This window comes from Sturnira hondurensis, unplaced genomic scaffold (assembly GCF_014824575.4).
Source record: "Sturnira hondurensis isolate 20B ecotype Veracruz unplaced genomic scaffold, ASM1482457v3 Scaffold0005791, whole genome shotgun sequence".
Taxonomy (NCBI): Eukaryota; Metazoa; Chordata; class Mammalia; order Chiroptera; family Phyllostomidae; genus Sturnira; species Sturnira hondurensis.
In genome coordinates this window covers 677,621-701,778 of record NW_028078422.1, presented here as the reverse complement: position 1 = coordinate 701,778, position 24,158 = coordinate 677,621, and the positions used below count along the sequence as shown (strand labels likewise).

General features: G+C 49.1%; 1 protein-coding gene across 2 annotated transcripts in view; it reads left to right on the top strand.

Annotated features, from left to right (window-relative positions):
- The window catches only part of SAMD4B (sterile alpha motif domain containing 4B), a 42,452-nt gene that overhangs the window by 14,547 nt on the left and 3,747 nt on the right, over positions 1–24,158 (top strand). Inside the window, exons 3-13 of one of the 2 annotated variants that reach the window (XM_037047516.1) lie at positions 10,569–11,039; positions 15,284–15,523; positions 15,815–15,924; positions 16,089–16,175; positions 16,913–17,255; positions 17,955–18,040; positions 18,677–18,795; positions 19,364–19,559; positions 19,748–19,871; positions 21,660–21,743; positions 21,956–24,149. In XM_037047516.1, the coding sequence (XP_036903411.1) occupies positions 10,569–11,039; positions 15,284–15,523; positions 15,815–15,924; positions 16,089–16,175; positions 16,913–17,255; positions 17,955–18,040; positions 18,677–18,795; positions 19,364–19,559; positions 19,748–19,871; positions 21,660–21,743; positions 21,956–21,984 (1,889 nt within the window). In that variant the 3' untranslated portion in view covers positions 21,985–24,149. Of the gene's footprint in view, positions 1–10,568; positions 11,040–15,283; positions 15,524–15,814; positions 15,925–16,088; positions 16,176–16,912; positions 17,256–17,954; positions 18,041–18,676; positions 18,796–19,363; positions 19,560–19,747; positions 19,872–21,659; positions 21,744–21,955; positions 24,150–24,158 lie in introns of those variants that run through there. The other variant, XM_037047517.1, reaches the window with a different exon arrangement.

Here is a 24,158-nt window from a genome sequence, read left to right as displayed (position 1 = left end):
GAGCAGGCAGTTGGATGAGCACTGGGTGCTAATATTGGCTATATAGCAGATTCACCATAGTGAATACTACTGTTTATTAGAGCATTTTTAGTTTGGGGGTTTGTTTTCAAAATTCGTGGTAAAATCAAGCCATGTGAAAGGTGAAAAGTCAAGTCTCCCTTCCAGGCCTCCATGTTTCCCGTTTGTGTGTATTCTGTGAGACATTCTGTGCAAGGATGAGCACAGCAACATTCTACCTCCAGCTTTTTCATTGTTTTGATTATTTTTTTTCCTTAAGTGAGTTGCTCTTTTTTAAAATATTTTATTTATTTATTTTTAGAGAGGGGGGTAGGGAAGGAGAAAGAATGGGAGAGAAACATCAATATGTAGTTGCCTTTCATGTGTCCCCTACTGGGGACCTGCCCTGCAACCCAGGCATGTGCCCTGACTGGGAACTGAACTGGCGACCCTTTGCTTCACAGGCCCGCGCTCAGTCCACTGAGCTACACCAGCCAGGGCTGTTTTGATTATTTTAACACATAGAACACTATGCATATTAACCAGTTTGCTTTTTTCCCACTTAACAATATAATGAGGATCATTCTATATTTAACACAGGAATGTATACCTCATTGTTATTAATGGCAGCTTGGTAGTAAAAATAGGAAATGTTTATAGAGCCCTACCTGTGTATCAGACAGTGCATTACCTTATTCATTTATGCTCACAACAGCTCTGTGATGTAGGTCTTACTATTGCCTCATTTTGCAGATGAGGAGACTGAGGTCTGGAAAGGTTTAGTGGCTTGCCCAGAGTCATACTACTAGTCAGAGATGTAGCTGGAATTTGACTTTAGACCTCTACTGAACGCAATTACTCTTTGGTCTTACTCTTACAAACAGTGCTATTATAATGAGTACCCTTTAAGCATCTCTAGGATAAATTCCTAGAATTCTCTGGGACTTTGTGTTTGAAGTTATGTTCATTTACAGTATTTGTCGTTGCCCTCAAAGGACATGGTTCTTTATACAAAGAACCTACAGGAACAAGTATAAAGGACACATGGACAAAAACTAAGGGGGGTGGAAATGGAAGGGAGGTGGGGAACACTGGGGGGGTGGGCTAGGAAGGGAGTAAAAGACAGAAAACTATACTTGAACACTAATTAAATAAAAATATATATTAAAAAGTAAATAAATATAATGAAAGCAAAAAAATGATAAATCCAAGGATACAGTTTTCAAAAGGAAAAAAAAAAAAAGAACCTGAGGCCCATCCAAAACAGTTTGCATTGATATGTCAGAGGTAATGCCTTAGCTAGGAATGAGAATTGCTGTGGAATGACTGGACTAATGAATGAATATATGATCAAGATTTTATCCTCAGTCCCATGTCAGATGGTGAGAATGTAATAAGCTGATACTTAGGTGAATGGAGATGTAGGGAAAACTGAGAAAGAGAAAAGAAAGGGAGGGCCATGGTGTGTTCCAGAGTTAGCAGGAAGCCTAACAGGATTAGGGCAAAGCATGACTAGAGAGAAATTCAGTAGGGTCTTGAATGCCTCATTCCTAAAAGGTAAATTTTATAGGGCCTTGAATACCGCTTTCCTAAAAGATGTGGGGGCTCCAAGACTAAGGAGGTCTTTATCTCCTAACTCGCTGCCACCCTGCTTTATTTGTGAAAGAAGGAACTACTTCCTAAGCCTAGAGGCTTGCCTTGTAAAAAGAGCTGTGTGCATCCTTTGTTACTTCTCTGCTCATGGCCTTCCCACTCCCTTGCGTTTCCCAAACTTACATCATTGACAGAATCACCTGATGCGGGAGGAGGTGACTTCAAATTCAGATTCCTGGGCTCTTTACCCACACCCACTAAATTAGAATCCTGAGGGGACTAGTACTCAGGGTCTTTTGCTGACCAGGCAGTTTGAAAGATGAAGCCCTGCTGGGTGATTCATTTGTCGTGAACACCCAGGAGTTCCAGATCCAGCTCTTCCACTTACACCTCTTGAGACCTGGGCCGGCCACACCCCTCTTGGGCCTGAGGATCCCATCTGGACAGTGAAGAGGTTGTTGTAGATATTCTTCCAGTACCTTCTGGGCTCTGGAAGAATGTGCCAAAGAAGGCAGAGTTGCAGTTCTACATGTTACTTTGTTCGGGAGCCCAGCACATTCTTATAAAGCAGTGGTTCTTAATATTTTATGAGATGGGCCCCCAGAGAATCTGTCCCTCCTCCCCACCGAGATGCACACCTTCGCCACAAACTAAATCTTGACTTCAGTCCACCAGTTCCCCGATAAGAGCTGCCTATTACAGAGTCTAGGTTCTTCAGCTTCAGGTCCCTTCAGACCAGGAGGGCTGAACAATGAGGGAGGTCCTCTACTTTTCTCTGGGTTTATACTCCATGTCTTACTGCCTCCCCCCGAATCCTGCTACTTCCTCCAGTTCTCCCAGGGAGATCCTGGATTCAGGGTTGGGTTTAAATCAGAGCTGCCCACCCGCCCATCTCCTCAGGAAAGGTGAGGAATGCAGAAGGCTTGATTTAGGCAAGTGGGTTCTACCTCTGGCTCCATGTCAGAATCACCCAGGCTCTTTATCAAATGAGCCAGAGGCCTGGGTCTTCTCTCCAGAGATTCTGATGTTTTTTAAGCTCCCTAGTTGGCTTTCGCGTGCATCCAGTGAAGAACCCCTTGTCTTGACGCTGACGCTGATTCTGAGAGGACCTAGAAAGGTGACGAGGGTACTGTTCTGTGACCTGTGGGGCCAACCTCTTCCTCTCCAGCAACTGGACAGCCCCTCAGCACAGGCAGCCAGCCTTGGTTTCACAGAAGGAGAATCTGAACAGGCAGGGAGAGGCCCCAGGTAGTCCCTTGTTGTCTGTGTTCCTTCTCCCAGTGCTGTCTTCCTTTCAGTGCTGTTTGGAGTTACAACAGTGATCCTGTCTCTCTTTTTCCCTGATGCCAACTTGGACCAGAAGGGTGGGGCCAAGGAAGCTGAAATCTCCTTCCCTCCCTGGTATTATAGTTTCCTGGGTCACATTTCCTGCATTTCTTTCCTCCTCCTGTCCTCTGAATCTGAGTCCCCATATCCATCAGGTTTAAGCACCTCCCTCTCTGGCTCACTGAATCTGGGTGGGGAAACTGAGGTGGGGGGAGCGTTGCTGAGTGAGTCACGAGAGCTCAACTCTGATGACTCTACACTCCCCTTTCAAACTCCACTGACACAGTTCATCAAACAAAAATGTGAGCCCCTGGCCTGGCCCCCATATTTGTGTGAGCAGGAGTGAGGCAGAGAAGGGCATGTTTGGAGCCAAATCCCAGCCTCTCTAACTGGTGCCTAAGGCTGCCATAATTACTGCAGCAGCCCAGCACATAAAAATGGGTTTGTACTTATGGCAGTCTCCAAGATATATTTGGTTCCTGTGATTTGCCAGGACCCAGGGTCATGACCTACTTAGCTCTGGTCACCTGACCAGAAGGGCACTCGTATGCAGTCTCCCTCATCTTGCAGCTTGGTGAGGAGTTGGCATCATGACATTCCTCAGTCCCCACCCCCATCTGCCCAACTCCAGAATTTCATCATTGCTTGTGCTTCTAGCTCAAAAGAACCAGAGACATGTGTGTTTTGGTAAATAACTGTGTGAAATTTCCCCACCCCTGTTGGGAATTTTAAGGGGAAGGCTCAGATGGGCCCTCCGATGTGAATTGTTCCCCTCAGTCCCAAAACAGCATGGGCTTCAACCAGGACCAGCAGTAACAGTTAAAATATTTGGAACACTTTACACATGTTAGGTGCTGGCCACAGTTGTCTCATTGAATTTTTATTATATTCTTGTGATGAAGGGGCTTCTATTACCCCCATTGCACAGAAAAGGAGACTGAGGCTCAAAGAAGTTAAAGGACTGGCCCACAATTATGTTGACTTAGGTCATGGAAGCAGAGCTGGATTTTTCGAATCCAGGCAAGTTTGCCTGTTTGACTTGTGCTCTTAGTGTACTCGGCTGAAACACAAGCCGGGGTAATCTGAGGTCAGGGGGATCCTAGAGAGGGCACATTACACACATGTAGACACCACTACCTTCCAGGGAACCATCTGGGTCCAGTTGTTCAGGTATCCACTGGGCTCCTGCTGTGCCTCAACTCTGAGCCAGACTTTACTCATCTGGGCAGGAAACTAGAAGTTCCATCCCCACCCGTCATCTGCAGCCCCAGCTGAGTTTACCCCAAGGGGCCTGAGGCTACGCAAATTCCTTGGACCGGTTCCAGTGCTCACTGATGCTTCCCAGTCATGGGAGGCCCGCCCTCCCCAGCACATTGCTACACAGACACATGAACACACATTTCCCTAGAGTCAGCCTCCATTTATCCATAACCACTCTCCCCTTTCTCTACAGTAAAACAAGGTCCTTCATTGAGCCCTACCCTTGGGGCTGATCTGTCACGTCCCCTGGCAGTACCAGAGGAGAATCTGTGTCCCTTAGCCTTGGGGTCCTGGCAGTACCCAGGGTGGGGGAGGGACTAGACAAGGCTTCTCTCTGTCCCAGATGCTTCTGGCTACCATGAGGGCTTCAACGACAGCAACTGAGAACATCAGGATAGGGCTGAAAGGATTGGCTGACTGTTGGAGAAGGGAGAGAAACACCAATCTTCGCGTCACATACTAAGTGCTCACTATGGGCAGACTCTGTCAGGTGTTTTCCATGGATTGTCTCCCTAAATTCTCCGAGCAGCCCTATAATCCGTCTTTTTACAGGGGAGGACACATATTGCCCTGCAACTGAATGACACAGCTTGGATGCAAGTCCTTGGTTTTCTATCCCTAATCTTAATCACTCTATTCTTCCTCTTATCAAGAACTAAAAAACAACAAACTCAGGGACTAAGTCGGGGAAACGGGGTGTCAGGAAATTTCTTCCCATGTGATCCAGTGCCAGATGGAAGTGGGAGGGTAGGAAAGGTGAAGGCTCCCTGACGGCAGGAAGGCCTGTCTCACCTTGGGAATATCTTTAGATGTGGAGATGACCCAAGAGAAAGGTTTGTGGTCATGGAAGCTGGTTCAAGAGAAGAGACAGAAAAGATGAGGTTTCCTAGCCTTGTGTGGTGGGTCCTGAAGGGACTCTGGAAAGCCAGGAACAGGGAGGAAGAAGAAGAAGAAGAGACCTGGCACTGGAGAGAGAGTAGAGGGTTATGGGTAAAGTTCCTCCCAATCCTGGAGGCAGACAGCCCTGGGTTTAAATCTTGGCTCTGTCACTTTGGAGAAGTAGCTTCATCTTTCCAAATCTATTTCCTCCTCTACAAGATAGGGATGCTAAAACAGGGTTTGGGTGAGAATGAAAAACAACCATAGCGTCTGGCACATAGTAAGTGCTCAATTATTACTATTATTGTATAGTATGGTAGTCCCCCCTTATTTGTGGATTTGCTTTCCATGGTTTCAGTTACCCACAGTCAAACACAGTCTAAAAATATCAAATGGAAAGTTCCAGATAATCACTTAGCCTTTTGGCTAAGATCAAGTGAAAATTCCAGAAATAAACAATTCATAAGTTATAAATTGTGTGCCATTTTTTATATTATTGATTTGAGAGAAAGAGAAATATTGATTGTTCCACTTATTTATGCATTCATTGATTGATTCTTGTATGTGCCCTGACTGGGGATAGAACCCACAACCTTGGCATATCAGGGCAATGCTCTAACCACCCGAGCTACCTGGTCAGGACCAAACTGTGTGCCATTCTGAATAGTGTGGTGAAATTTTACACCATCCCATTCCATCCCACCTGAGATGTGACTCATCCCTTCATCCAGCATATCCGTCTTGTATACACTACCCTCCCATTAATTGCTTAGCAGCCATCCTCGGTATCAGATTGGTTATCAGATGTTTTGAGAGAGACAGAGACCACGTTCACATAACTTTTAGTGGAGCGTATTGTTATAATTGTTCTGTTGTTGTTAATCTCTTACTATGCCTAATTATAAATTAAACTTTATCATAGGTATGTATATATGGGGGAAAATAGTATATATAGGGTTCAGTACTACCTGCCGCTTCAGGCATCACCTGGGGGTGTTGGAACGTATTCCCCACGGATCAGGTGGGGAGGCGACTGTATTACTATTCTGTTTTAGTTGGTACTGTGGGTATAGTGTGAACTGATGACTCTGAATAAGTGGATCCCTGGGCACTTTTAACAGGGATTCGCTAGGAAGCTTGGAGCAGAGAGGCCCAGGCCAAGACAATATGCAGTTAAACATGGCCAGGAGTTGGGAGCTGTGTGTGTCATATTCATAGAGCTACCAATTTAAGCAGAATCAGAAGTTTATGTGAGTTCCTAGCCATAGATTTTCAAGCAGGTCATTAAAAGAGAGATACAAAAGGATTTTTTTTATGCATAGCTCTCAGTGGTCAGGTGTCAGCCTGTAGTGTGGACAGGGGAGACCAGAGGTCCCTAGAATCTTAAGCCCTAAGGAAATTGTGTTGAGACACTATCAGGTGCAGAGGGATCCAGATGCCCAGAATTCTGAGGCCTTCCTTATATACATGCCCATTTCCAGCCTCTCTGTTTCCTGGGCCAGGAGTTGGTTTATGCCAACTGGATATTTAGAAGAACGGAACCATGCATGAGCCCTGACTGGTATGGCTTGGTTGGGTGTCATCCCACAAAGTGAAAGGTCACGGGTTCGATACCCGGTCAGGGCACATGCCTCGATTGTGGGTTCAATCCCAGACTGGGCCTCTATAAGAGGCGACCAATGGATGCTTCTCTCTCACATCAATGTTTCTCTTCCTCTCTTTCTAAAAAAAAAATAAATAAAATATTTTTCTTTTTAGTAAAGATTTTATTGATTTATTTTCAGTGAGAGGGGAAGGAGGAAGAGAAACATCAGTGAGAAATATCAGTTGGCTGCCTTCCACATGCCCTCAACCAGGGACTTGGCCTATAACCCAGGCATGTGCCCTGACTGGGAATCAAACCAGCAACCTTTTGCTTTTATTGTATTTGGGGGGGGGGTATTTTATTGATTATGCTATTACAGTTGTCCTATTTTTTCCTCCCCTTTATCCCCCTCTGCCTTGTACCTTCCCTTCCAGCACTCTCCCCACACCCTTAGTTCATGTCCATGGGTTATACTTACAAGTTCTTTGGCTTCTGCATTTCCTGTACCATTCTTAACCTCTGCCTGTCTATTTTGTACCTACCAATTGTACCTCTTATTCCCTGTACCTTTTTCCCCCATACTCCCCCCACCCCACCTCTCTGATAACCTTCCATGTGACTTCCATTTCTGTGATTCTGTTCCTGTTTTAGTTTTGTTTGCTTAGTTTTGTTTTGGGGTTTTTTTTTTTTTAGGTTTAGTTGCTGATAATTGTGAGTTTGTTGTCATTTTACTGTTCATAGTTTTGATCTTCTTTTTCTTAGATAAATCCCTTTAATGTTTCATATAACAAGGGCTTGGTGATGATGAACCCCTTTAATTTGACTTTATCTGGGAAGCACTTTATTTGCCCTTCCATTCTTTTTTTTTTCTTCCTTCCATTCTAAATGATAGCTTTGCTGTATAGAGTCATCTTGGATGGGGGTCCTTGTCTTTCCTGACTTTGAATACTTTTCAGCCCCTTCTTGCCTATAAGATTTCTTTTGAGAAATCAGCTGATAGCATGAACTCCTTTGTAGCTAACTGTCTCCTTTTCTCTTGCTGCTTTTAAGATTCTTTTTACCTTTAACCTTGGGTGATATAATTATGATGTGTCTTGATGTGTTTCTCCTTGGATCCAACTTTTTTGGGACGCTGAGCTTCCTGGACTGGCATGTCTAGTTCCTTCACCAGACAGGGGAGGGTTTTTTTTTTCATTTCTCATTATTTTTTCAAATAAGTTTTCCGTTTCTTGCTCTTCCTCTTCTCCTTCTGGCATCTCTATGATTTGGATGTTGGAACATTTAAAGTTGTCCCAGAGGTTCTAAGCCTCTCCTGATTTTTTTGAAGTCTTTTGTTTTCTTCATTCTGTACCAGTTGAATGTTTATTTCTTCCTTTTCCAAATCATGAGTCCCAGTTTCCTTTCCTTCCCTGTTGATTCCCTGTATATATTTTTTAAGTTTATTTTTAGAGAGATGGAAAGGGAAGGAGAGAGAGGGAGAGAAACATCATTGTGTGATTGCCTCTCATGCATCCCCTACTGGGGACCTGATCCACAACCCAGGCATGTGCCCTGACCAGGTATCAAACCAGCGACCCTTTGATTCACAGGCTGGCACTAAGTCCACTGAGCCACACCGGGCAGAGCTAAAATCTTAAAAAATAAATAAATAAAAGCAAGGAGCCATGGTAAGATATAATAACTGATGCTAGAAATAGCAGCTAATGTTTACTGAGGACTCACTGTGTGCTGTGGTCTCAGTTAATTCATAGCAGCTGTGCCAGGTAGGCATAGTTCTGAGCCCTACTTTACAGATAAAGTAGAGCTTAGTGAAGGGGTCATATTTGCTTAGAGTCAAATGGTCATTTAATGGGAGGGAAGAAACCTAAAGCCATGTCTCTTTCTTTTCTTTTTCATCACCATTCCCTGGAGAGGAAACCCAGCTTCTTTGCCCCTTTTCAGGACCTTACTAATAGCTCAGAGCTCATCTCTCAGAACAGACTTGTTAGGTGTTTGCAAAATGTTGCCTTGGCTGCCGTATTAGCTCAGTTGCCCAGGAGTAAGGGCAGAGTTGGCTCCAGTCCTTGATCATTATCTCTTTTCTCAAGTATTGGTATTCTTTGTCACTTTTCTTTGCCCTGTCAGCATTACCCCTTATCCTCTACTGAGCTACTTATGGAAGGACTAACAGGTTTTCAAGGATGGGACAGTGAGACATGTAACAGTTCCTCCAAAGCCTCCTGTATTTAACCAGCCTGGGCCTTATTCTTAGGGAGCTCCCTTCTGGGTCAAGGCAGGAAACCTAGCTCATCTCCACAGGACAGATTCAGGCCCACAGACTGTGGGGTTGGAAGGAGATAGCACCAGATCGCTGTGGCCTGGAGTAGCCAGGGGAGGCTCCCCAGAGGAAGGCAGGTTTTGGCAGTCATAAAAGACACAGGAGGACCCTGGCTGGTGTAGCTCAGTGGATTGAGCACGGGCCTGGGAACCAAAGGCTCACGGTTCGACTCCCAGTCAGGGCACATACCGGGGTTGCAGGCCAGTTCCCAGCAGGGGACGCACGAGAAGCAAGCATACATTGATATTTCTCTCTCTCTCTCCTTCCCTTCGCCTCTAAAGATAAATTTTTTTTAAATCTTCTTTTAAAAAAAAAGACACAGGAGGAAGGAGATTGCTGTAGGCTAAAGCCTTGAATCTTAGCCTGAGTGGAAGCTTGGATAAAAATAGGCATCGAGAGAGGCTCAGGGAAGATGGGGTTACCCTGAGCTGAGTCTTTACCTGGAGGAATAGGAGGTAGCGAATGCCCTGGAAATGATGGTGATGTTAGGGCTAGGACTTCTTGAACTTGAATCTGTTGGTGCTGGTTACCACTATAACCTCCAGGTCAGAAATAGGACATCCTGGTGTGCTTTAGGAAGATACAGTTCATCTCGCTTTATGGGACAGATTGGAAGGGGAAAGTATAGAGGTATAGAGATCAGGTAAACAACAGTGAACATTCATTAAATATGTTCTATATGGCAGGCCACTTTCCATTTTTTATCAGCTGTTGAATCTCAAAGCAACACTGAATTGGGTACTGTGAGGAAATCAGTGCTAGTGAGGTTCAAGGTGACACACTCAAGGTCCAGCTGGTAAGTCGAAGGGATCATGTTATGTGATTCTAGATCCCAGGCTATTATGCCACTTTAGACAGAGGGGAAGGGAGGGAAAAAGAGAGGGAGAGAAACATCAATGTGTGGCTGCCTCTCACACACACCCCCACTGGGGACCTGACCTGGCATGCAACCAGGTATGTGCCCTGACCGGGAATCGAACTGGTGACCCTTTGATTCTTAGGCTCAATCCACTGAGCCACACCAGCTAGGGCAGGCAGGAGGCTGTTTTGATAGGGAAAGTGGGTAGGGGCTGTGAAGAAAAAGCATAAAAAGAGTAGGCCCTGGCCCTGTCTGGCGTAGCTCAGTGGATTGAGCGCAGGCCTGCGAACCACACGATCGCGGTTCAATTCCCAGTCAGGGCACATGCCTAGGTTGTAGGCCAGTTCCCAGCAGGGGACTCACAAGAGGCAACCATACATTGATACTTCTCTCCTTCTCTCTCCTTCCCTTCCCCTCTAAAGATAAATAAATAAAATCTTTAAAAAAAAAAAAAAGAGTAGGCCCTGGAGATAGTAGAAGGAGCTTAGATCAGATTATAGAGTGTCAAGCTTGGCTCATGGGGAGCCACAGCAGGTTTTTGAAAATAGGAGTGATGGAACCAGGAAAATTTACTCTGGAAGCAGAGTGAGTGTGTTTGACCTTACCTGTGTAAGGATCAAGGTTGGGGGGTATGAAAAGAGAAGGCAGAAGAGATTGGAGTTGAGGCAGCAGTCTACAGGCATCTCTCTTAGATTTATAGGAGGAGTTCACCACTTTGGCTCCCTTGACATTCTTTCTTGTCCTCTCTGCAGCCATCGTCAGCCAGTGGCAGCAGGAGTCCAAAGAGAAGGTGGTGTCTCTCCTGCTCTCCCACCTGCCCCTGCTTCAGCCACGCAACACGGAGGCCAAGTCGGAGTACATGAGGCTGCTGCAGAAAGTGCTGGCCTACTCGATCGAGAGCAATGCCTTCATTGAGGAGAGCCGCCAGTTGCTCTCTTATGCCCTTATCCACCCAGCCACCACACTGGAGGACCGCAACTCCCTGGCCCTTTGGCTGAGCCACCTGGAAGAGCGTCTGGCTACTGGCTTCCGCACCCGGCCTGAGCCCACTTACCACTCGCGCCAGGGCTCAGATGAGTGGGGTGGGCCTGCAGAGCTGGGCCCTGGGGAGGCAGGGCCAGGCTGGCAAGACAAGCCGCCCCGAGAAAATGGACATGTGCCCTTCCATCCACCCAGCTCGGTGCCGCCAGTCATCAACAGTATTGGGAGCAATGCGAATGCAGGTGATGGTGTAGTGGGTCTCAGAGGGCCATACATACCTGAAAAGGGACAGGCTGGGCTTTTCTTGCTTTGTGATGCTGGGCAAATCACACAACCTCTCTGGGTCTCACCTTATGAGGCAGTGCAGGGGTAGTGAACTGGCATTCCCAGAGCCATATCTGGCCTGTAGACATGTGTTACTGAGTCCAGACTCAACAGCACTTTGGTTTTGATTATTATGTTTTTAAATAAATTTGGTAATAGAAGGAATCAGAAGTTTTCCCCTAAAGATCCACAATTTAGGTTCTCTTAAAAAGTCAAAAGCTATGGCAGCTCAAGGCCTGTATTTCTGGTGGCAACAGTAAGATGCAGTTTAATAGTCACCGCCTCTCTACATTCTACGCGTGTGCCCAGGGGAGCTCTGCCTCCGCCACCCCCGCCCCACCGTTGGTGGTATCTGATATCTGCCCAGCCTCTAAAGGCATTAAGTTAATGACCATAATCGGAGGGTGCTCCGAGCTCAGACATTCTGATTTTTGTGTCTAGCCTCGGCTCAAAGTGTTGTTTCTGAGAAATCTGTTTTCAGCCTGTTCAAATAAGCTGTCACTCAGGCTGCTGTGGGTTAGTAATGGTAGGTAACACTGCTGAGCATTGACTGTGCTTGACACTCTTTTGTAAGCGCTTTTCACACGTTATCTCATTTAATTCTCGTCACAACCAAATCATTAGCCCCATTCTACAGATGAGGACACTGGAAACTCTAGAGGTGAAGTCACAAGCTCACACACAGAACAAGAGGAAGAACTGGCCAAGGTTCGGACCCTGGCGGTCTGCCACCAGAACAGAGCCTGCCTCAGGCCACTGCACTGGCCTCCAACTAAGTGGTTTCAAAAAGTCTCTCTTACTAAGCTCCCTGGAGGCTGGGGGAGCAGGAGGAGTTTGGTATTCCAATGAGTTTTTGAAATGAACAGGATAGGAGAGGTATTTCCCAGGATTGATAACATGACTTGACTCAAGGCAAGAGATTTCTAGGATTTGTCTACAGTGTGGCTGGTCCCCTTTGGTAGGCACTGGTTAAAACAGGCTAGGAAAGAGTGACAGTGAAATGTCATCCATGCCAGTGGGTGGGGTGAGCCCTGGGTCTCTGGTGCACAGTTGTATGGCACTTGGTACACTTCAGTTCCCCCCGAGCCCCTTTCTTCTCCAGTTAAATGTGTGCGTCCTGGTAGCCGGCCTCCCTGCCAGGTGCTGGCGAGAATCAGAGAAGACAGAGGGATGAGGGCCATTTCGAGAAACTGAAGGGAACTCAAGCAACTGAAGGTGTTTTTCATTCTCAGAACATGACAATTTCTGGGTCCAGGTTGGGAGGATATACTAATAATGATAATGGTAATTAAAATATATTAAGTGTTTAATCTTTGTCAGGGGCTATTCTTAGAACATTATACAAAAGCATTCATTGGCCATCACAGGAAAGTCACCTGTCCCAGGTGCTGTAGCCAGAATTTAAATCCGAGCAGTCTGGCTCCACAGCTTACATTCTCAACTATGGTGTTATGCTGCCTGCACCTAAAAGTGACTCCTAAAGATACTCGGACCTCATCAAGAGGAGGGTGCCCATACATTGCTTCCTCACGACGGGGTCCAGCTACTGCAGGGCCAAGCTGAGACGATGCTGGAGGGGGGGTTGAAGCAGAGAGAAAGGAATTGCACATTCCAAATAGAAGGCACGGCATGGATTGAAGGCATGGGGGTGGCAAATTGGAGGAGACAGTATGCAGACAGGTTTGGCAGGGCTGGAGAGGTGCAAGGATTTAAATGGGTAGTAACTGTAGCAAGCATTGGTGTTTATCCTGTGCCTGCCCCTGTGCCAAAGACTTCAAATAGACATGAAGGTGGGGAGCAAATGAAGTGACTTGCCTGGGATTGTATAGTTAATATGTGGTATAACCAGGATTTAAACTCCAGTCTGTCTTGACTCCCAGATATCAGCATGTTAGGGCCACATTGTGGGGGGCCTTGAAGGATAGGGTGAAGCTTTTCAATTTCTAGCAGTTGCAGGAAACAGGAAACCATTAAAATATTTTTGAGTGGGGAGCAAGGATTGGCCTGTAAGGGCAGGCAGGGTAGGTTTGGGGTGCTGCCAAGGACAGACCGAGGTTTCTTGGAGAGAGTGAGGCCCTGGATCTCCGGCCGGCATTCCTGTTTTTATAGTTCTCATGCTGTGGTCAGCCTCCACCCCAGTGTGGGGCTAAGCAGGGCTCCTTAGAAACTGCACAATCATTCCAGTCAGGATAATTTCTTTCCCTCTCTGCCTTGCCTACCTCCTTCTTGGCTGAGAAGGGAGGGAGAAAGAGGCCAGAGGTACCAGGACAGGCATGAAAAGACCTGTACTGAGGGTTCTCCAGCCCTTCTGGGCCCAAAGTGTACCACCTTTTTCTAGGAGTTCAGAGGCCTAGAAGGAGCTCTGAGCAGAGGATCCCAGAGGTAATAGGCAGGGCTGGAGGCTGGCCTTAGGGAGTGGGTTAGTGCACTGCCCTCTCCCTCAGACAACTTCCTGGCTAGAAGCGTAGATAATGTCACCGACGAGAGAATGTGCTTAGGAGTCTGTACCAGGCTGGACCTCCTTCCTGGGCTGGTGTCAGTGGAGTGCTGGCAGGAATCAGCCTTTCCATGAGAATTAAAACTAGGGTTTTTCTGCTTTGCCTCCCAACTCTATGGTAACTGGGGCAAAAGGGCTTCAGTTCCCTGGGCTTTGATGTTCTTCCCTGCCTAAGATGAGACGTTCAGCTTTGTTTCCTTCCCTTTTTCTTGGATTTGAGCTACTCCAGAGTCACTGTGTCAAGGTCAGAGGCCCTGCTACCACCCTTAGGGTCATTGGGGCCCTACTTTGAGGGCTCCTCCTGATCCTGGGGATGCAGTAATGATTGGGCAGGGTTGCCATTCCGTACAAGCCCAAAGTCCAGTGAGAGACAGGCAGGCTAGTGAAGAGGGCAGTAGGTGCGGGGCTTGAGATGGCAGCTGCTCTGGGGCCCAGGGAGTGCAGAGGACGGAGCAGAGGCTGAAGTGGCAGGCAAATGAAGGCGGAAGAGTGGTGAGCGAGGCAGAGGGAATAACGTGCATGAAGGTCCGGGAGCTGTGGGAACCTGCCCTGGCTTGAGAAGCGTAAAAAGTCAAGTTGGATTCCTCTTCCTGCCTCAGGAATGGGATGGATGGATGGAGGGCGTGCAGCATCCTGTGGAAGTGGGCCTGAGTTCACCCTGATTTGGGCTTAGTTCAAATCCGGAGGAGGTGATGAAGCCCAAGGATAGGGATGTTGAGGGTGTATTTGATGTATTTCATTAGGTTACAGGTACTTCTGAAGAAACTCCTCTGCTCTTGGCCCCACTAATTACTGAGGTTACAAAGATACCTAGGACAGGCAGGTCCCTGCTATCACAGATCTGTTGCGTCAGAGGCATATAGTAAATAAGCAAGTAAACAGATAACTAGATAAGATGATTCCAGGTTGTGATAGGTATTGTAAGGAAGACAAGACAGAGTAATATGACTGAGTAACCAGGATTGGCAGAGACAGCTACTTCATATTGAGGGTTCATGGAAGGTTTTGGAAGAGGTGACACTTGCTGAGATTAGACCTGAGGGAGCCACCTGCTAAAATCAAGAGGACAAGAAGAGCTAAAGCAAAACTCCTGAGGCTGGAACAAGCTTCTGTGTTCCAGGAACAAACGGGGTTGGGGGCAAAGGCTAGAAAGGCTTGACCAAAAGGTGAGTAGAAAACAAGAGGTCAGAGATGAATAGGGCCCGGGTCCTGCAGGGCCTTGTAGTGATGTGTGTGAAAGAGTTTGAATTTTATTCCCAGTGTGAAGGAAACCACGGGTAGTATTTAAGCAGAAATTGACTTGGTCAGATTTGACCAAGAAGGATCAGTGTGGCTGCTGTGAGGTGAATGGACCGTGAGAGGCAAGAAACCAATGGGATGCTGTGGCAGTAATTCCAGTTAGGGATGCTCTTGACTCAGACCAGGTTGCAAAGCAGAGGAAGTGCAGAGGTTCAGAGAAGTAGCTCACAGCATGCTGATGGCTTGGGTGTGAAGGATGAGGGAACGGGCAGCATCTGGTAGGCGATTCCCCTCAGACGCCAGGGTCCCTTCTCTTTAATTGGATTCTGGGGCTGAGCTGCCATCCATGGCACTCACCAGAGCAGCATGGTCTCCTGTGATCAAATCCCCAAACCTGACATTTTGCTTCTCTCCCCCTCTGGCCAGGTCTCCCCTGCCAAATTCACCCCAGCCCGCTGAAGCGCTCTATGTCTCTCATTCCCACAAGTCCCCAGGCCCCTGGTGAGTGGCCAAGTCCAGAAGAGCTGGGGGCGCGGGCTGCTTTCACTACGCCCGACCACGCACCCCTCTCACCCCAGAGCAGCGTGGCCTCCTCTGGTAGTGAACAGACGGAGGAGCAGGGCTCCAGCCGGAACACTTTCCAAGAGGATGGCAGTGGCATGAAAGGTACAATGGTCGGGAGGGCAGCACTAGGACGCTTCTGTAGAGCTCAGAGGACAGAAGGGAGCTTGTGGCTACTACCCTACCTATCCCATCCCTCCAGCCCCCAACTTCTCCCTTCCAGAGAAGGGGAGAAGCCTGCCCTTGGGGTTCATGCTGATCTGAGAGTCCCCCACAGACCCTGGTATGATGGGGGAGAAGTCCCTGCCCTCGGACACCCCAGTCTGATAAGAAAGCCAGGAAACAGGTAACTGGTGGAACGACTCCTGACCTTATGCCCTCCCTCCTTTTCCACAGATGTGCCCTCATGGCTCAAGAGCCTCCGCTTGCACAAGTACGCAGCCCTTTTCTCACAGATGAGCTATGAGGAGATGATGACACTGACTGAGCAGCACCTGGAGTCTCAGGTAAAGCTCAGGAAATAAATCATCAGGGCAAAGTTGGGGGTAGTACCATTTTGATAGTACCCTTGTGGCCTGAGCCTCCTCTGTATCTCTAGGCCTTGTTGGGGAACCCCCAAATACCTCAGCTTCCCATTTCCAGCTCCCTGTCCCCTTCTGCCCTACCACAGAATGTCACCAAAGGTGCCCGCCACAAGATAGCTCTGAGCATCCAGAAGCTGCGTGAGAGGCAGAGCGTCCTCAAGTCCCTGGAGAAGGTGAGGACCTGGTATCCCCATCTCCAAGGTCAGCTGGGTGCCCAGCAGTACCAGTACACTGAAGGTTCTGGGTCATCCTTGCTACCCATGTAGCCTCCCCTCAGGACCTCCCCAGCCCTCAGGTCTGACCTTCAGTGACCCCAGCCTTAGGGAGCCAGACTCAAGTTCAAATTGCATCAGAGGCCTCGCTTACCTGTGGCTACGAGGCTCCCCTCCCTGTCTGTCCTGGTGTGTGTCCCCAGAGTGCCTCTATCTGTTGACTTAACCTCTCCTCTCCCCTTTCATTTTCATTTCTGACTAGTCTTTCTGGTAGATCAGAGTGTCTCCCTGGGTGTGTGTTCTCTCCATTTGGTTTGTTTCTCATCTACGTACTTTCCATATATATCTGTCTCGATTTGCATTCCTTTACACCTTACTCTGCCTCTTGCCTTCTGTTTTTTCCCCACTTCGTGTCATAGTCCAGATCTCTACATCCAAATCTGGTTCCATCTTTGGTGGAACCCTAAGGCCCCAGGATTAGGCCACCTTTTGAGCTCCGTGGGACTCCACCTTGAAGGGGGAAGAGGGAATGTGTGTGTACAAATGTATGCTATGGGCTCGTGGTGCCTTTACCTGCCTTCTCTATACGCTGGAACCCAGGGCCCCACCAAGCACTCTCCAAGCCCTGTCTGACCCCATTTGTGTAATCATTCTACAAAAACATGGGGTTACCACGTGACCATGTCCTCCTCACGCAGGACGTGCTGGAAGGAGGAAACCTGAGAAACGCTCTGCAGGAGCTGCAGCAGATCATCATCACCCCCATCAAGGCCTACAGTGTCCTCCAGGCCACTGTGACTACCACCACCACCACAACCCCTTCTTCCAAGGATGGGGGTCGCGGGGAGCCACTGCTGCCTGGTGCTGAGTCTCCCCTGGCTCATCCTAGCACGGACAAGGGCACTGAGGCCAAGGACCCTCCAGCTGCAGAGAGCTACCCCCCTCCACCAGCTCCAGTTCCCACTGATGGCAGTGAGCCAGCCCCAACTCCCGTCGCCGACGGAGACATCCCCAGCCAGTTTACACGGGTGATGGGCAAAGGTGAGACCATCAGGGCCCAGCTTGGAGTTCTGGGGCAGAGATCCAGGTGAACCTAGACCTTAGGGATTAAATTCAAGTTAAATAGTGGAAGCAGAGCTTTTTTAATCAGCCTGGGGACTAGAGCACCACAGAGAGTGACTTGACACTGATGTGGCAAGGCCCCTGCCCTCAGCTGTGTCCAGGCTGGTGATGGAAGACTAACCCTTACCCTCAAAGCATCTCCAGCATGAGAAAAAGACAGGATAGTGTGTCACTGGAAACTGCATTCAGTACAGAGGGAACAGATAAAGAGAATTCTTTGATTCTCTTCGAGTTGACTGAAGGCCATGGGATGGGTTTGGTAAAACTCTTAAAGCACTTTTCTAAGGCAGCATGACAGGGCAGACTTTACACCTGGGTTCTAGCTCCTTTTGTCTGTGTGGCCTACAGAAGTGACTCAGCCTCTCTGAGCTTCAGGTTCCTCATGCTGAAAATGTGCATTGATGAGATTCTTGTAAGGGTTAGAAGGAGAAGAGGTACCATTGACTTTCTATCTGCCTTATGCCAGTCTCTATGCTAGGCACTGTATATATCTTCATGATAAGCCAGGTATCACGCTTGGCACATAGCTAGTACTTAACCAGCCTGAGTTCTTGTCCCTCCTTCTGTAGCAGAGGGCATATTGGAGGCTAACCTCCTGCCCTTTCCCGTGTCTCCCAGTGTGCACCCAGCTGCTGGTGTCCCGACCAGACGAGGAGAACATCACCAGTTACCTCCAGCTCATCGAAAAGTGCCTAACTCATGAGGTGAGACTTTCCCTAGAGTTCCCAAGAAGGTAAAGGTGATCCCATCCCTCTCAGAACCAACATTCTTTTTTTTTTTTTAACATGTTTTTAAAGGTTGTATTTATTTCTTTTTTAGAGAGGGGAAGGGAGAGAGAAAGAGAGGGAGAGACACATCAATGTGTGGTTGTCTTTCATGCACCCCGGTACTGGGAACCTGGCCCTCGACCCAAGCATGTACCTTAAACTGGAAATTGAACCAGTGACCCTTTGATTTGCAGGCTGGTGCTCAGTCCACTGAGCCACACTAGCCAGGCAGAACCAGCGTTCTTTATATGGCCTAGCTGGCTCCTGCCCCCCTCTCCAGCCCTCATCTCACCATCTGTCGACCCCTCGGCTCCCAGTTCAAACGTTTGTACCTCAAGGATGCCTTCACCAGCCCCTCATATCAGATCAGGTTTCTTGTGCCTTCTGTGCTTCTCCCACCCAGTGCTCATCACAGTTGTGTTATCTTCTCCCCAACTAAACATGTGCACGCGTCACCTCCAATTCCCCCGCATTGCCTAGCACAGAGCAGGCAGTCGATAAATATTTGAGCAAATGAACAGAAGGCAGATTTGAAAGAAGCACCCCCTCCTTGCTTCACTTCCCTGGTTCTAGGCTTTCACGGAGACGCAGAAGAAACGGCTGCTGTCCTGGAAACAGCAAGTGCTGAAGCTCCTCCGGACCTTCCCGCGCAAAGCTGCACTGGAGATGCAGAACTACCGGCAGCAGAAAGGGTAGGCGGGCAGCCCGGGCAGCAGGCAGGCAGGCAGGCCTTCTCTCCCTAAGCCCTTCTGGTTGACAGCTGGTGCTTAGAGGGGTGATCGCATTCTGGGCTGGGAATCCATGGGACTCATTCAGTCACTGGGTGACTTACACTGGTCACCCAGTGAGGACTTTTCCAGAAAAAAATCAAGATATTTTTACCACGAGAAAAGGGTAATAAGCTGGCAAAACCAGCTCATGTCCTGATAGCAGGCCCCTTGCCTGTCCCTTGTTCTCTTTATCTGTATGCAGAGGGCACGGAATCCCTTCTCACCATAAACAAATAACAGAAATACCACAGTTGAGTATTGAAGTTAGGAGAACTGCTTTGCTTAGGTGTGAGGAACATTTCCCATCTCTATCCTGGGGGTACCCTGGGCAGGAAGTGACAGAATGTATGATGTAGGAACTTGGATGGGGAGTCTTGGCTCAGGGAGATCTATGTTCTGTCTTGCCCGTTGGGATTATGGGGAGAGATGAAGAGTGGTGGACAGATGAGCGCCATCCACCTAAACTGACACTCTTTCTGCTCTTTCACAGCTGGGCGTTTGGCTCCAACTCACTCCCCATAGCTGGCTCTGTGGGGATGGGGGTGGCCCGGCGGACCCAGCGGCAGTTCCCAATGCCTCCCCGGGCCCTCCCGCCCAGCAGAATGGGCCTTCTGAGTCCCTCGGGTATTGGAGGCATCTCCCCCAGGCACGCCCTTACCAGCCCCAGCCTTGGACAGGGCCGACAGGTGAGCGACTGAAAATAGAGGACCTGGTGCTTCTGGGGTTGGGATGATGGTACCTGGGATGTGTGCGTCCATATCTTTGCATCGGGGTCTGGCTTAGAGGTGAGGGGGCTCCTTTGCCTGCTCCACCACTCCTGGGTCTGGGCCTCTTCCCCACTCACCCACTTTCTTTGTCCCCATGCCCTTTGCAGAACCTTTGGTTTGCCAACCCTGGAGGCAGCAACAGCATGCCCAGCCAGAGCCGCAGCTCTGTGCAGCGTACTCACTCGCTCCCAGTCCACTCATCGCCCCAGGCCATTCTCATGTTTCCTCCAGGTAAAGTGCCCCAGCACTTGGGACTCTGCTTCCACAGCACACTTAGCTGGCCTTTGGGGTCTCTTCTGTGTCTCATATGCTCAAGCACCTCTCCCCATCCTTTGCACCACTCTGCCTCCATCTCCCCTCATTGTGGATTTTCTTGTACTCTTCCCCACCCCCATCTCAGTGTTCTCTCTCAGGTCCTGCCTTCCTTTCTCTCCCTTCTCTAACCCCTTGCTTCCATAACCACATGTCCACATCTCCCTCCCTGTCTTAATTTTGGCATCCATGTTGGTGGTCTCTGTCACCATCTTTGTACTCAGTTTGGAGGGGGTTGAGGGGGATAAGAGAGCCAAAGCAGTGAGGTTTCTATGGAGGGAAGTCCTGTCCTATCAACCCACTAGCATTTCTTTTAGAAGCCAGGTGACCAGGCTGGAACCGTTAGCTCTTGGATCAGATTTTACATGAAAGGCTGTTTGAAGTAGAAGGGTTGTTGTCTGTGTTCACAGACAAGCCCAGAGATAGATCAAAATGAGGGGGAAGTGGACAGAAGGGAGAGTAGAGAAGCATTAGCCCTCCCTGCTCAGTGAGTGAGCATGACGCCTCCACCCCGTGCCAGGTCCATTGCTGGGCAACAAGGCTGCAGAGGCAGGTAAGGTTAGTCTGGGATGACTGCCTCTGGAGAGATCTCAGACATGCAGGTGATCTCAAGTCTTCATGTCATAAACTGCCAATCAGTAGGGATTCTTAATTTATGAGATAATGTGGGCTGCCATTTGTTAAAGACAGGAGACCCTGTCATTGTGTTTGTCCTGGCACAAAGCTTGACATCAATAAATGATGTTAAAAGACTGGATGGATGAACTACAGAACAAAAAATAAGACCAATTGTTTGTACTGGTATGCTGTTTGCCAGGTTGTTTGTCAGACATCTTTACTGCACTGTCAGATCAAACCTTCCTAATGCACACCAGGTCACTGATGTCATTCCTATCTGATCAGTTACCAGTCTAAGACACAAAGAATTGACTTGTTCAAGGTCAAAAGGGAAGGCACTTAGGTGGTCTAACACAGCCTGAGCTCAAGGTTCAGAGGGGATGTGATGAAAGGTGAAGCTGGAATTGAGAGCAGGGTCTTCCTAACCAGGTAAAAAGCTCAGGCTTCCTCCCAGAAGCAATGAGGAGCCCAGGAAAGGGGCTGTCTCCGAGACTCCAGAACCGGAAGCCCTCCCGAGAGGTAGTTTGAGGATAAGCCCCGTGGCTGCTGTCCTGATTTGTCCCATCTTTGCGGCCCGCCTGGATCAAATCCTGCCCAGAGGAGCAAGTCCAAGAGGGAAGAGTTCTGATTAAACTTCTGCAGAGCAGGTCATCAGTCAGGGAGCACAGGGCTGCCCAGCACCCACCCGGTAGATGCCCAGACTCTGTGCCCAAGAGTGTGTGCAGTGTATTTCCGAAATAGTCACAGCCTGTGTGGTGTCCAGGAAGCTCCCTCAGCTTCACATCACTTCCTCCGCCGGCCAGGTCCAGCTTTCTCTGTTGGACAAGCCTCTGCCCTTGCGGCCTCTGCCTGCTTTGTGGCACATCCAGGCCTGTCTCTGTCCATCACCACACCTTCTCTCCTAGTGTGCGCCTATCTCAGAACATTTCTGTTCTGCTCTGTTTCTGTCTCTCCCTCTCCCTCCTTTTCCCTCTTGTATCTCCCACCCTTTTCCCAGTGCCAGCCCATCCCATCCCATCCTTTGTCTTCCTGGCTCTATTTTCCACCCCAGTCCAGTCCTTAACACCTCCACTCTGCTCTGTCCCACAGACTGTCCGGTCCCTGGGCCTGATCTGGAGATCAATCCCACTCTGGAGTCTCTGTGTCTGAGCATGACAGAACACGCCTTGGGTGGTGAGCATTTCCTCTTTCCCTGACCCAGCTCCCACCTGCCCAGCAGCGTCTCCACCTCTGAACTGAGCAACTTAGAGTCATCCTCCTGAGGGGTCCCTAGGGGAGGCTGGACTTCAGGGAGGGCCTGACTGGGATGACAGGCTACCTGAGCACCTTTTCTCAAGCCTCCACCAGCTCCTGATCTTCCTCCCTTCCTCCCTTTCTTACCACAGATGGGACAGACAAAACCTCCACCATCTGACAGGACCCACAGCCCAGCGCACTCATAGGCTCCCCGGGCGGCGGGCGGGGGCCAACCCCCAACGGGCTTCTCTTCGACAGCGAGAGAGGGTGGGCTGGCTCAGCTATACATTCTAATATTTTTCTACTCTCTTATCCTTTTAATTTTTGTTTAACATTGGCACATGCCTTGCTCACTCCCAGGCCCATCGAGGGATCTCTGCTGAGGCCGGGATGGGGATGGGAGTAGGGGCAGCCAGAATAGAGGGCAGGAACTGGCCAGCCTGCCTGCCCCTCCTTCCCTCCATCTCCCACCTGGCCCCATCCCACCTCTGCCTCCTCCAGACCACTCACAACCTGCCCCTCCTGAGGGAGCAGCCTCCCCCAGGGACTCACTGACCCACTGTCTTGTGGGGCCTGCTCAGAACCATCTGGCATTTGGGGAGAGACAAGTGGGGCAGATAACCTGCTCTCCTGAGTGTTATTTTGAGAGGCGCTAATTAAGGAGAAGGCTGGTGGGGAGAGGAACCACTCTCCTCCTCGCCACCTTCCTCTCCTTCCCCTCCCATCATTCTCCCAGGACAGGAGCCACTGTCTTCTCACTCACCTCCTTTTGCCCTATCAGAGGTTCTCTACAATTAATTTCTTAAACCTATTTAAGATACATATTTATATAGTTCTTAACGGTTTTTCTCTGATCATTCCCTCTCATATTTAGAATCCCCAAGGCCTCTCTCTGAGCCAAGAAAGTGGCGGGGGGACCTGAATTTTATGAGGGGAGGGGGCAGAGCCCCCTCCTCCAGACTCCCTAGCCCTTCCCCACTCCCTCGCCCAAACCCAGCCCCGGCTCCCCAGATGCAGAGGTTGAATTGGGGGCTAGGACAGCCAAGTGAGGTCAGGAAGTCTGTTGCCTTAACATCCCCTTCCCCCACCAACATACACTCTTCTCCACTCCGGGTCTGGTTGCTGAAAGATTCGGGGATAAGGAATAAGGGAAAGGGGATTGTTTGGTTTTTGGTTTCTTTCCCCACCCCCTTTTCTTTCAACCTCCCCCGACTCCCTGTCATGTCCTCATTAAGTGGAACACTATATCATATCCCAGAGATTCATCCAGCCCTGAGTCATACAGATCCTCTGGTCCCTGTTCCTACTATGGGGTTGTACTGGGGCCCAGGTGGAGGGAAGGGGATTTGGGGATTCAGGTTGTGGGAGCCAGGGTCCCCTATTCCAACCCCTTCTACCCCCTCAACACCCCCACACTGGGACATTATCAAGCTTTTCACACCGAAAAGGGAAAAATGTTATTTTTAGATACATTTTATGAATAACTTTTGTTATGAATATGGCTGGTAACCATTGTGTATGTTATTAAAGATACAAAATGTTGGGAAAAAACAAAAAACCAAAAAAAAAAAATTAAAACCACTGCCCTCCCTGCACTCTCACCCCATCCCCCTAATCTTTTTGCCCTGCCCTCCTGGTCTGGACCTCCCTCAGCTCTCAGCCCAGGGAAGGGGAGAAAGCCAGGGGGTGGAATAGCCCTGGGGACCTGCTTCAGGTCCCCACCTCCTCTCCCAGTGCCGGGCTGGGTGGGGTGTCAGGTTTATTTATGTACCTCTTGCACACTCATCAACCTATGCAAGTCCCCCACCCCGGCCCCACCTTGTTTCTGTGCCTTTGCTCATTCCCCTCAAACTCCCAGGGCTTCTCCAATTCCCCTCCCACTAGCCCAGGGAAGTGGGATGGACAGGGGCCACCTCGTTTGGAATCAGCAGGGTGTCCCTCTTAAAGGACCCTCACCTCCTCCCAGCCAGACCTGTCTGGTTCACTATCCATCAGGGTGAGCTGGCTCTGCCTGGCATTAGGAAGTGGTGAGGGATGTCTACACACACACACACACCTGTGCAATGGGGGGCAAAAGCTGCCCCTCCCCTACCTGACCAGAGTGTGCAGGACGCAGGCGGCCCCACTCTGATGGGCAGGACCCTAAACCTCTCCGGTTCCAGCCCCTCCCTAGCCCCCCTGCCATGATTTCACACACCCCCCCCTTTCTCCCCAGCCCCACTGGCAGAATCAGCTTTGAGTAACTGTACAGTTTTTCTCGCTGTTGGAGATTTATTTGTTCGAGTTTCACTTGTTTAATGGTCTGGGCTTATTTTGGAAAAAAAAAAAGCAACAACAAAAAAGTCTTCTGAC